The 14,758-nt window shown below is 33.4% G+C and overlaps 1 protein-coding gene across 1 annotated transcript in view; it reads left to right on the forward strand.

Moving 5' to 3' along the window:
- Positions 1–576: 576 nt before the first annotated feature.
- The window catches only part of LOC150110554 (syntaxin-18-like), a 57,823-nt gene continuing 43,641 nt past the window's right edge, over positions 577–14,758 (forward strand). Inside the window, exons 1-2 of the mRNA XM_090401399.1 lie at positions 577–701; positions 13,804–13,987. Coding sequence (XP_090257525.1) covers positions 577–701; positions 13,804–13,987 — 309 coding nt within the window. The remainder of the gene's footprint in view (positions 702–13,803; positions 13,988–14,758) is intronic.

The following is a 14,758-nucleotide window of genomic DNA, read 5'->3' on the forward strand; positions in this document are numbered from 1 at the left end:
TGTTATTGACTGAAGTTCCTTTAGTGATGTGGGAATCATTCCATGTTAGCTGATAAACAGAAAAACTAAGATTTATGTTATTCTTTTCACATTGCTAAGAAATTTATTGTACTCTGCTCTATTTCTGTTGATATATATCCAGATGTTGATGTTATTTTCATCTTAAATCATATTTTCTTTATTCCAAAATCTCTCACTTGTATGAATCCAACTTGTTTTCCATTAGTATGGTATGTTTGACTATTCTTATTTGTCATTGATTTAAGCAAAATCATTCAGTTACTGATTTTTGATTCTCTTAATGTTTAATTCATCTCAGTAGAACAATGAAAAATTAAGTTGTTCAAACACTTTCTAATAAGGAATGTTGTCTCTGAAACTGTTATTTTTTTCTTTGAAAATTGTCTAAATTGTAACATTGTAAATACAATGCATCCTAATGTGATTTTAAATGCAATACAACATTATTGTTAGATGAACTCTAATATGTCATCTTGCTGAAATTTTATAACTTCTGCTCAGAATTTATTTGCATGTGCTCAAAATTGTAGCACCGAATTTTGTTATGCATCTTATATGCCTAATGAATTAGGAATTCAGATGCTTAATAAATTTATAACTTCTTTTCTTTTAGCTGTATGTAAAATCTATAGTGAACAGAAAGCAATCAGGGTCAAAAGAACTTTTGACAAGCAAAAAATGTAAGTTAATGATATAAGCAACCATATGAAAAGATTAATAGTATGTAGATGAACTTAGAACAAGCAATACACATTTTTAAAATCTAAAATATTATACCCTACATCACTTTCTTTTAATAATCTTGTTCCAGATTGTATGAATAATTATATTATATTCAAATTTATAATTTGAATTGTTCATTGCATCAATGAAGCCAATATCTTTTATGTGTTTTCAGAAGTATCTTTAGAAACTCATAAGTGCTATTCAACTGAAGGTGAGTCGCTGGTCTCATACAGAAGTAGCAGGTTTTTAATCTTGGTTTTTCATCAAGAGACAGACAACTAAGCAGAGAATAGACATAGTTGACAGACTTAGTAGATAATTCAGTTATAATTAATGTTTAGGTGTGAACTGGATTGAAAAAAGTTTCATATTTAGTTTCTACAATAGAGGTCTTTGGATTATTACAAACTTTAGCTCACTCAAAGGCTTAGTCCTCTTCTGGTCCTCCTACATGTGGCACCATAGTATGTAGCACTGTTTTTAGTGCAAAGTTAGAAAAATAAAATAAAAATTTACAACCTTGCATAGGTGGGATTCACATAAAATGATATTATTATTTGAATATATACATTGGGTGTGTGTGTTTGTATTGTGCATTCCTGAAGCATTATTTAGACTTCATTAATTTATTTTAATCTTTAACTTTGCACAATTATTTTAGTTTGTACTTTGGACTAAGTGATGTGTCCGAACTTGAACTGACTACTGTCAGTTCAAGTTTGAACACTGCATGAATTTTCATGAATACATATCACGTTCTCAGTGTCATATAATGCAAAGCACACTTCCTTTTGGACATGTGTATTGCTATACATTATGAGAAGGATCAATACCCAGACTAGTTTGAACTTTATTGATGTTTCATTACTGTGAGCCAGACCCAGAATGATACCAAGGTTAAATTAATGCAGAAATCATATTCAGGCCAAATAGAGGCTGTCAGGATCAGATCTTCACTTTACAACAAATAGTCGAGAAAGCATGGGAATATAACAAAGATCTGTATTTAAGTTTTGTCGATTTGGAAAAGGCATATGACAAGGTGCCAAGAGAGAAGCTATTCAATACGCTGCAGTTATATGGTGTCAATGGGGCATTATATCAAGCAATACAGTCTTTATTTGAGTTGTGAGTCAGCAGTTAGAATTGAAGGAAGTACAGGAAGATGGTTTAATGTTAAATCTGGTGTGAGACAAGGATGTACATTATCCCTTCTGTTATTCATTATCTATATGGATCACATTATGAAGGAATGTGGTATTAAACCTGATATCAAAATTGGAGATGTTAATGTCAGCTCTTTGCTTTATGCGGATGATGTTATACTTGTAAATAAATCTGCTACAAGTCTGCAAGATTCTCTGACTAAATTGAATAGCTGTTGTAATAGATATGGTATGAAGGTCAGCAATAAAAAGACAAAGACAATGAAAATAGGCAGAATCATTGAAAATGTCAACTGTGTTGTGAATGGAGAACCTGTGGAACAAGTAAAACATTTCAGCTACTTAGGCACAATTTTTACTGAAGATGGTAAACTAAATATAGAAATAGACAACAGAATCAGCAAAGCTGGTATCGTGGGAAGTCAATTGAATAAATTCATATGGAATAAGAAAGAAATTAGTCGGAACACTAAATTAGCTGTATACAAGACTGTGTTCAAACCAGTTTTAACTTATGGATCTGAGAGCTGGGTCAGAAGTAAAACACTTGACCAAAGACTAGAGACCGCAGATATGAGAGTCTTGAGAAAGATTAGAGGCGTGAACAGATGGCATCAATGGCAATATCATATTAAAAATGAGGATATTAGGAAAGAACTTGACATTGTCAGCATCCAGGAATGCGTTAGCAGAGCTAATCTCAGATGGTATGGTCACTTAAATAGAATGGGCGAGGAAAGATTAGCAAAACAAGTGTTCTCTGCCAGGTTGGCAGGAAAACGACCCAGAGGAAGACCAAGATATAGGTGGATTGATACGGTACAAAATGCCTTAGACGATAGAAATATAAGATCTGATAATGTTGGAGTCTTGACAAGTAACAGACTGATTTGGAGGAAAATTGTAGATAGGAAGTTAGTAATGATGTAATTTTTTCATGTAGTACTGTCACATCCTGTACACCCCTTGAGGGTACATGGCAGGAATTTGATGATGATGATGATGATCATATATTTCCTATATACAGGGTGTTTGGGATAAATTTGACATATTTATAATTAATTATATTTTTCCGTAAGTTACATGTATTAACACACACTTCTCTTCATTTAAAAGTTTGGACCCTTCTTCATTCATATACAAGATGTCAGAAAGGATGGATAGCTGGAACCCACCTGAATCATGGAAGAGAATAACTTGTATCATGATGATTCGTGCCCGCCATCAAAATAAGGATATTACGACTGCTGCCCAATGCTCCCTGAATACAGTAAAAACAATCAGGCATGAACTAGAGACTTGCAATGGTGACTACGAGGATGTAGCAAGAAGAAAGATCCCTAGCAGACGATCTGATTGCGTTCGTACAGCAGAATTCCTCGCAAATCTGCAGGAACAGGTGTTGAAGAACCCTGGCATTGGAATTCGTGCTTTGTTCGTGGAGTTGCTAACTGTAGTCAAGCCCTGGATAACAAGGGTAGCCAATGGTAGGCCGTATGTATGGCAGCAGGATTCGGCCCCTTGCCACACCTCTGGGAAAAGTCAAAAATGGTTGTCTGAAAATTTCTACGACTTCACCAGTCCAAATGTTTGGCCTCCAAACTCCCCAGACCTTAACCCCATGGATTATTTTGTATGGGGCGCAGTTGAAAAAGACACCAATCGCACTTCCAGTAATACAAAAGCCCAGTTAATGGATAAAATTAAAACAGTTTTTGCGGCCCTTCCCAGGGAGACTGTAGCATCAGCTTGTTCGAAGTTCCGAAGCAGAATTGAAGCTGTGATCGATGCTAATGGTGGTTATTTTGAGTAAATCTTGTTGATAGTATTGTAATTAACTCTGCCTGTAATGTTTTTTTGTCAATTCATTAAATTTAATAGATACAAAGAAGATTTTCTTTTTCCTTACGAAACTGTCAAATTTATCCCGAACACCCTGTATAAGTAGAAAAGTGTGTATTACTATATTATTAAATACTCTGGATCCAAGATAGTTTTAGAAAGTTCTTACTACTAGATTATAAAGTAAATTATAAATGACAAGAAATTATGTTTTAATTCTTTATCAAAGCATAACCAAAGTTTTCACATGAAGTATTTTCACAACTAATCTACTTATATGTAGAGGCTGTTGACTTTGCATCCATTGCCTTAGTATTCCATAATGCAAAGTACAATTCCTTTCAGATGTGTATACTGCTATGCATTATAGAAAGGATCAATACTGAGACCTATTTCGACCTTTATTTAGGCCTTATGTGATTGAGACAATTGACTTTACTGTACTCCCACAGATGAGAGACCCTTCGACACTTCTGCGCATGCCGGAAGAAGGAGAATCCATTCCGATAATAGGGTAATTGATCCGTCATGTGGGATGAGTTGTTTATTATTACACATTAGGAAATTAACTTTTTTTTTTATGAACATTATAGTTTATAAAGTTGTAACTATTTTGCTTGTGTAACAGTTGGAAACTTTTACGTATAAAGCACATGATTTCGCATGTTGGTGACCAATTCATACGTCTTTTATTTCTTTCTCCTCTTCAGCATGAATTGACCCTTCTTGGCAGGTTGCCAGACTAGGATCTCACATCTGTGGTCGGACAGTACATCAATATGGACTTCAATTGATGGAAGTTAACAGCCTTTGTATACAAGTAGAACAGTCATGATGATACTTCACTTACCAAGTTTGGTTTGCATACATTATGGCAAAGAATCAAAATAAGAATATAATTTCTTGTCATTTATAATTTACTTTATAACCTAGTAGTATGACTTTCTACAACTATCTCTGATCCAGAGTATTTAATGATATGGTGATACATCATTTTTCTACTCATGTGTAGGAAATATGTAACTTCTGCATTGCTTTAACCTTGGGGCATCTTTCTAGGTCTGACTCCTGCTGTTGAGACTTCAGTGAAGGTAAAAAACTGATCTGAGTAGTGACCCTGTACATGATACACAGAAATATACACTTCTGAAAGGAAGTGGGCTTTGCATTATGGGATACTGGGGCAATTGATGTAAAGTCAACAGCCTCTATATGGAAGTAGCATAGTAGAGAAGTTTCCTCATGTGCAAACTTTGGTTTGCAGATGCTTGAGTAAAGGACTAATATGAGAATATAATGCTTTTCATTCTTAATTTACTTAAAATGTGACCTGTCATCTCGAACAGCTCTGATATAATCTTACTGTATTATGTACAATAATGAAAATATTTATTAAATATCATAATTAAATCATACAAGATTTATGAAGCAGTGTGACTATTTTTTTAAAACCAAAATAGCCTTATCATTTTGGAGCACCCTTAACCACACTATGCTCTTCCTATTCTGGTCTGGGTTTTTCCCCCAGAGGCAAAGCTGTATGTCACCATATGGTTTTGGATTGGGAAATGGCCACTAGTGATGGTGGCTAGCTGTGAAAGCCAATAAGCAGTCCTGGACAAGAAGCGGTAATATTAACAGGATGTGGTGGGTTAGTGGACAACTCCAGTAACTCTATAAAATGCCACAGAAGTCCAGTGATGGTACTGCATCAAGGCGAACTTAGGCCACCCTAAGCCTAAACATAACCTATATCTTCCTTCTTGCATCTCAACCAAGCTCTTCAAGGAAGACTGAGGGTTTGTTAGATAAGTGTCTATTTGCTGAATTAAAGAGAAAATATGATTGAAATCTGATGCCAAGGAACAAGAGAAAAGACTCATGCCGGCTTGGACGTCGCCCAGTCAAATAAGGCCAATGTCCCCAATCAAGCAATCAGGGATGGATCAAAAAATCAGCTACTGAAAATAAAGACAAAAACATCAAACTCAAGCCTGTAAGAGATAGGATATCAATAGGTACATGGAATGTCCACATGCTATGGGCAACTGGAAAATTGCAGTTGCTTAAAGAAGAAATACAGATGTGACATCTTGGGTATTTTAGAAATGGGATGGACACTGCCAGGAGAAACAAATGGTGGAAGAGTTCTCTGTTCAGGAAATGAAAGTAAGCATGAAGCAGGTGTAGGTCTCCTGCTAAGTAACAAGGCCTGTCAGGCAATGATAGGATACAAACCAATTAGTGAAAGGATAATGGTTGCAAGATTCAGTGCCCAACCATTTAATATCACAACCATTCAAGTATATGCAAACACTGTGGAGAGAGAGAGTGCAAATGAAGATATTGAGAGATTTTACAGAGATCTACAACTAGAAATTGACGAGGTGCTGAAGTAGTATATACTCATCATTGAAGGAGACTAGAATGCAAAGATTGCAGAAATAACACAGGATGGGAAAAGGTTATGGAAAAATTTGGATATGAGAGAAAGAAATGAATGTGGAGAGATGCTTCTGGAATTTGCCAATGATAATGACCTGATGATTTCCAATACCAAATTCCAACAAAAAAATTCTCGTAAATGGACATGGTGCTCCTTCGATGGCAGGCTTAGGAATATGATTGACTTGATATTAATACGCCAGAAATGGAGAACATCAGTTCAACAGTGCAGATCATTCCAAGGAGCTGATATTTATTCGGACCACAGCTTAGTGATTGCAAATATAAGACTAAAACTGAAACAGAAGTACAAAGGAAAGTTCCAAAAAGCTAGAAATATCATAAGACTAAATGAAGACAGGTTAAGAACAGCATATCAAGACATACTGGAAACTAAGCTTAAGACCACAAGTGAAAAACAAAATATATATTCAAGCATATGAGCAGAACGACTGATTACAGTACTAAAAAAAAAGCAGTAGAGGAAGTAATTCCTGAAAGAGAGAAGATCAACAAGATCTTCTTGGAAATGGATTACTCAGGAAACCCTGAAATTGGTAGAAGAGCAAAGAGAACTGAAACTTAAAAGAGATAATTCAGAGACAGCAGATGAGTCAAAAATGCAACAAAGTACAGAAAGCAGCAAGATCTGATAAAGCCAAATGGCTGGAAGACCAATGCAAAGACATTGAACAGTACTATGGAGAACACAAAACTAGAGAGGTCTTATAAGTTTATAAAACTTATATGAAATGCCAATGGGAAATGGCAAACAAGATCAATAGCAGTCAAGGATGAAGATGATGAAGTATTGATGGAGAAGGCTGAAATCATACACAGATGGACAAGATATTGCATCAAATTATATAAAAATCATCTAAATAATTATGCAACAGAAGTAATCAAAGAACTAAAAGTAATCTCTCCACCAGCAGCGATCTTTGAAAATGACTTCTTGAGGAGGTGAGTAAGGCTATAAAACATCTCAAGAACATCGAGAGTCCTGGAAATGACAATGTAAATAGGTGAGATGCTAAAATATGAGGGAGAATTGGTGTAAAAGAAATGCATAAGCTATGTAATGAAGTATGGAGATCAGGGTATTTCCCTGAAGAGTAGAAAAAATTGGTGTTGGTTGTTCTTCATAAGAAAGGCAGTGCTTTAGAATGCACCAATTACAGAACTATTGCACTAATGAGTCATCTTGGCACAGTGCTGATGAAAATACTTACAGAACGCTTGAACAGAACGATTATATGGAGGCACATATTCTTATGTGCCTCCATATAATCCTTCAAGCGTTCTTGAAGGATTATATGGAGCAAGCTGGATTTCAAAAAGATCAAAGTACAGTGGAACAAATACTCACACTAAGACTAATAGCAGAGAAAGTTCGAAGAAATAACAAAAAGATATACTACTGTTTTGTATATTGACCAAAATATAACATGGGCAGTCTTGGAATCCTATGGTGTTTACAATAAATTGATCTGCCTGTTGAAAGATATAAACAGCCAAGTACAAGCAACAGTCAGGATAGCAGGTGTGACTGGAGATTGGTGTGCCACTAGTCAAGGCACAAGACAAGGGAACCCAATATCACCAATTATCTTCATCGCACATCAGGGAAGAACACTAGATAAGATTAAAGAAGAAGGTGGAGGCGTTTCAATAAATAGCATGAGAATAAACTACCTCTGCTTTGCAGATGACATTGTCCTGATTGAAGAAGATGCAGCAAGGCCGGAACAGACACTGCAAACACTATACACAGAAGGAAAGAGATATGGACTAAATGTCGATTTGAAAAAACTAAAACAATGATATTCGGAGAACAGGAGTTATTGAACAAAGTTACCATAGAAGGATTTCAACAGGAAAATGTGGAACACTTCAGCCTGGGTACTTCTGAGAGAATCTGAAAGGAGGATATTATCATTTGAGAAGAAGTGCTGTAGAAAGATCTTGAGAATAAGCTGGATCCAGAAAGTGGACAATGAGGAAATCTATTGCCGAATACAACCAAAAGACACAATTAACAGACATAATACACTAGCTTGAGAGAGTCAGTTGCTTCAGCTGTAAATTCATATCAACTAACTAACCTTATGTAGATTTTGCTTATCTGCTTTAGTGGGTAATATTCCCATAGAACTAAGACTCTTCAAGGTGCGATATATAAAGCTGTGACCAACTACGAAGAAATATAAAGATTGATCATTAAGCCAAAGATTTGTCTGTGGAATTTGCTTTAGAAAATGAAATGTTTGGCATATCACAAGATTTCCAATAGGAATATTTATTATGATTTGTAATAAAATTGATTTATTCTTTATTGGTGATTTCATGGTTCAGAAGTACATAAGTGATCTATAGCATATTGAAATGTCTATATTAGTGTGTTGATGTTAAATATGTATATTAAGAATTGGAGGAGAGGCTGCATTAGACCATTTGTAAGAAATGTGAGATGCATTAGTTTTATAGGCTTTTAATTTTGAATAAAAAGAAGGCAGATTGAAGTGGGGGGGGGAAACATGCATGCCATGATTCATTGCAAAGGTGTTGGATTTCTTTTGCTTTCTTGGCTTAAACACTACATTGTGTTTTAAAATGTCGGTTATAAAATAGATTTCTAAAATTCTTCATCAACATTGTTAAATGATTTCAATAGTTGCAAATAAAACTTTGATGTGTTGCTCTTCTGTCTTTTGTTCTGCTAGGTTTTGATAAATTCATCCACGTTTGCAAATAATCCTAATTTTTGTTGCTTTATCTGTTACCATAACTCTAGTTTTTTTACAAAAAGCATTAACTTTGTTGCTCATTTCTAAGATATATGTATTTTTTCCTTGGAGTTGCTGGTTTAATATATTTAGTTTCTTGCTTATGTCCACCAAGTAGCTCAATTTCATCACAAATAAATTCTCTGCTTCTTCATGATTTTCATTTTCCAATATGATTTCTATTTCTTCTCTTAATTCATAAACATGTAAGCCTTTTCCTGTGATAACCATTTTGTCTTGCAATAAAATACTACCGCTCATGTAAATCAAGACTGTTTTCTGAACTCATGTATTCACATAGTTCAGAAAACAGTCTTGATTTTAATGGTCTCATTTTCATATAATTCACCATGGTTATAACTGTTGTTAACACAATGTTTAGACCCTGACTCACTTCCTTTGCAGCGAGAACTTCTCTATGAATCATGCAGTGTGTCCAAATACATTGTAGGGATTTTTCCCTCACAAGCGCTTGTAAACTTTTAAACCTTCCAGACATAACTTGCACCATCAGTGCAAACTACAACACCATTTTTCCACTATATGTTTGCCATGCATATAAAATCATCTAATATTTTGAACAATTCAGGTGCTTTGGCTCTTCTTTCTGTTGGTTTGCAAAACAATAACTCTTCAACTGCTGATAATCTATTGCAAAATTGAACATAAGCAATTAAATGACAATCCTTGTTGCTATCTGTTGCCTCATCAAGTTGAATTGAGAATTATTGGTCACACAGCTTCAACAAAAGTTGTTGCTGCATATTATTATTATTAGACAGCTTCAGGGAGTCCAAAGACTCATCAAGGGAGAGTGTGCCAACAGCATCGAACAATTGAAACTCCTTCCAACTACTAACCGCACTCAAACTTGCTTAACTTTTTTCGTGAGCCATTAGTAGCAGAGGCTCTACCGATCAACCAACCTTTGCTGGCTTCACGTATATCACCAATTTGCCAAGCAACAGTATCATTTGATAGAGGTATGCACTGTAGTTGTTTAGTAAAACTTTCTCCAAGCATAGGTTCCACAATATCAATCGTAGCTGGCAGAATTAGGGCCTTTTTGCACCTAGCTATTTTATATGCAACTTTGTAAGAAGCTAGTAAAGCTTTTTCATTTACAGAGACAAAGCATTTTTAATGCTAGAGTTTTGCTTTTCAAAACATTTCAGTTTGGCAGCGAAGACCTCTTGAAGTTTGTTAACATACTCCTTATGAAGTGTTTCCAAATGTCTTTTAAGTTTATTCAGTTTAATGTTATCAGTTGCCAAAATTTGAGAACAAGTAACACACAGTGGTCTTTCTTAATCATTTACTTCAGTCTTTGTAAAACCAAAATCTAAATATTCTGCTGCATACTTTCTTAATTTTACTTTCGGAGTGGTATTCTGTGAACCTAAATTTGTTGACGTCGATGTTCCACATTTGTCTGATGCCCACTTATGTCCAATTAAAAATTTATCCATTTTTCTACACTAGAAGGAATTGTTTTTATACTCTGTATCACAGTTATTATGAATAGGAGTAAAATAATGACAAATTGTCAACTTTTCACTGTTGGTCACTGTTGGTGTTACTGCCGTCTTGCCATTTCAAGCGTTATTTATAGTCACAGAAACATTTCTAGAACATTCGAGACTTTCCGTGATGAAATCACGAATGTTTCCGAAAGGCTGATAGGATTGAATGGTCTGTGCAGTGATGCCAGATCTATACAATTTTCGAAAGATTTGATGACGTATTTAAATTTGTATGAATATTTAAAAATTTTAATTAATTCCTAGTTGTTTTTTTTGTTTGTCTTGTTTTGCTAACAATTGTGGGTTTTGTCAGTGTCTCAACACAAGAATTGCAAGGGAAGAAGGTGGGGAGGGGAGCATCACAAAAACTATTATTAAAAAATGGGGCATTCATGAAAGAAGGTTGAGAAACACTGCATTAAAGACATTCTTCAAAAAAAAAGAAAAATTATTACAACAATAAAACTATGGTGTTATATATATATATATATATTAAAACAATATGTTATATATTGACGAAATCATCGCAGGCTCCAAGACAACAAGCAGATGACTACAAAGGCATGGTTTCTTTATCCTGTATCCAGAACATTACACACAAAACAGCAAAAGTTCTACAAGAACATAACTTAAAAATTGCCTTTAGACCTCTACAAAAAAATCTCCATGATATTAAGATTGCCTAAACAATTACGTCATCTTATAAAGAGATAAGGAGTTTATAAAATATATTGCAATTGCTGTGTTTGTTATGTTGGACAGACAGGATATTGAAAAAATCTGTCAAAAAGAACATTTAGAGACATGGAGAAAAAACAACTGTAAATCTGAATTGGCCTTTCACACCATCAATGAAAGTCATCAAGTTAATGCAAATCACCAAAATACCATACATAGAATTTAAAGAGGTTAGTGAGATGATACGATGTCTGACCTGGTGTAATAAAAACCTGTCCTGCATTCAACTCCAGGCAGCATACATAAGAGATCTACATATTGATGAATTAGCTATGAGACAAAAGGAGTTATATGTATTGTAACAGTGATCCATGCTTATTATATCTTGTTCCTGCATTCAGCATCTGTTGTGTGTTGAATGAATTAAAAAAAATTACTGCTTGTTATTTAGAAATCTCCATGTTAATAACTCTTTATATTTGTTTATTTATCAGTCTGAAGAAGTACACAATATTGTATGAAACTAGTCATTGATTTTATTAAATTGTTGTTACTTTTTATTATTTATTATATTATATAAAATACTAGTGGTGGTTGACAATAGATGGTGTTGATGATGGTAGTTGGGGTTCGTTGTAGTTGATGAAGACAATGCTGTATAGTAGGCCCTCCCTTGATGAGGGTTTGCACTCCCTGGAGGTGTCACATAATAATAATAATAATATAGAGAATAATAGAGACAGCATTGGAAAACGAAACAGCAAAAATTCTCTGGGACTTTAGAATACAAACTGATCGGCATTTGGAACACAATAGACCTGATATCACAATTCGAACATCGACAGGTTTAAATTATTGATATCTCAGTACCCAGTGATAGCAACATTAACAACAAAGAACTGGAAAAAATTACTAAATATCGAGATCTGGCAATTGAATTTGGCTGGTTGTGGCTTAAACACACTAAAGCTATCCCAATAGTTATTGATGCACTTGGTGCAATTTCAAAGAAGCTATCCAACTATTTACAGCAATTAAACATCAATGAAGTGACCACATGTAATCTACAAAAAAAAGCATTACTTGGAACAATCCATATTTTCCGACACTACCTGACAGACTATTCTTAGATTCTTGGGTAGCATCTGAATTGTTCTGTATCACCAGTCAAATTGTTGTTTAAATGATATCTTGTTTTGACTGTATATTAATTATGTGAATAAATAAATATTATTATTATTTATTTATTTGCTACTATTAATTTAATAAATTTACCTTCTTTTTTTAAATTTTGGATTGTATCAATTATAAAGTTTTAATTTTATGAAAGTTAATTTGTAATGTAATTTATAGGATATTTACTGTTATCTTTATAAAGTCAAATATGTATTCCAAATAGATACATTTTTAATAAGAAAATTTGAAAATGAGGTCAGTATATTGGTATTAAAATTATTTATAATGTAAATAATTTACCCAAGTGAATTATGATATTTATCCTCTTGGTTCTGGGGAAGCTTATTTGGTTACAATAATATGATATTAAAATCAAAAACATTACTAATCTTGTTCTGTAATCAGAATAGGATTAGTAATGTGTAGGTCCAAGCTCAAAATTAACAGACCAAAAGTGAACTAACAGCAAAGTTCCCCAACCTCTGAGGGAATAATGTGGAATATATCAAGAGTTAATAAGTTAGTTCTCTTGTATTTAATTTATTTTATTTTTTTTAATTTATTTAATTTTAATCTATAATATTGATATATTATAGATTAAAATTTTTTTCATCATATGAAAGAATGTATCAGCAAATACTTCCATATCTAGAACAACATGATACGAATCCATGGACTGTGAGAACTTTATAGTGGAGGAAAGAGTTTTCGAAAATATTCATGACAAAAGTAGATTTTCTTAATCTGTGTGAATATGACATATTGAAAGCAGACTTTCTGCAGTCTGATCTGGAAATGTTTTGCAAAAAAAAGATGATTACCCAGGCTCTCTGATAAAGCTCTAAAAAATTTAATTCCATTCATCACAATGTATTAACTGTGATGAAGGCTGTTGTTACTTGGAATGATGATTGAAACAAATAAAGCTACAAGGACCAGTGTGCTATGTCTCTTAATTTGCCTATGTTCTTTTGGCTAGAACCTATTTTGCAAGATTAAAAAAACCCAATCTTTTAAGGAGGGAAAAAATCTTTCACTTCCTTATGAGATTGGCTCACGCATCTCGAGTTGAAAAGGCATTATAAAGGTTCTCCGCATCCTAGACAGATGTGAAATCAAGAAAAATAGATTGGATCTTGCTCATCAATTTTAATATGCATGGACTGCAATAGAATCTTGCATCATCAGTCTAGTAGAAGCAGTATCAACCATCGCACTGATAAACAACTTATTCTCTGTTTTTTTTTTTCTATTCTGCTGTTATTTAAAAAAAAAGGCTCTGGTTTTGATTGATGGTAATAAGGATTAGTGGTTCCAATAAAAGATTGATATCCATTGTCCTAATTTAAAGATTAGTTTAGGAGGTCAAATGTCATGTTTTATGGTGTAATAGATTACATTTAACAGTTTGTAGGTAATTTTTTTTTTAATTGCTTTTAGGTTAAGACTAGAAACGGATGCAAAGAAGCGCAAATTTTCATCAGAGTCAATAACAGAAAATCAAACTCAGCAGCTAGCATGTGATGACCCTGATTCTAAAACACCAAGACAGAAAGAAGTGTCTGGCGAACAAAATTTAGTTCTTGGAGAAAACTTAGATCTATCTCCTGAAGAAATACAGATGGTCAGACTTTTTTTTTTTTAATTAGAATTTTTTATTTACATGTATGAATTTAAAATTTGTGCATTTTTGAAATTAATGTTTTTGGATCAAAATATAATGAACTCTGCAGTGATAAAAAAAATTAAATAAGTTTCATTATTCTCTCTTCCATTTGATTGGTTGCTGCATTCACATAATTTTTATAAATTTAGTCATTATTGTCTTATTTAAGTTTAAACTGAATACCTACAGAAATGCATGTATTAAACTGATATTGACTTCAAGTATTTTTTAAATAAGGTATTGTGTTTAGTATTTCAGAGACATAAATACTTTTTTTATTTAATTTTTTAAAAGTTTAACAAGCTTTTTTAAATATCATAATAAGATGTTTACTTTTTAAATTCTAAAAATGAATTTGGAATGAATGAATTATAATTCTGCAACATACATATTTTTAAAATGTGCATACACATGCTAAGAATATTCATCTGGTATTAATATGTATTGTCCTATATATTAGTTATGAAATAACTGATTAAAAAAAATAATAATTTTTTTTTTTTTAGCTCTAATGTTATGGAGTTATTTAAAATCTACAGAATTGGTTAAGCATGTATTCCAACTATACACAATGGCGGATAGTCCTGGAATTGTTATTTCATTTTAATCTGGAACAATAATTTTTAAGCATAATGCCTCTAGTCTGGGTGATTGACCATGCTTTATTTGTTCTGGTTGGTTGCTAAATACAGAATTCTCTGCCAAGAAAGGGTTTGTGCTGAACTATAA

The sequence above is a fragment of the Typopeltis vanoorti genome, chromosome 1, assembly GCF_054136105.1.
Source record: "Typopeltis vanoorti isolate ZY-2024b chromosome 1, IOZ_Tvanoo_1.0, whole genome shotgun sequence".
NCBI classification, from domain to species: Eukaryota; Metazoa; Arthropoda; class Arachnida; order Uropygi; family Thelyphonidae; genus Typopeltis; species Typopeltis vanoorti.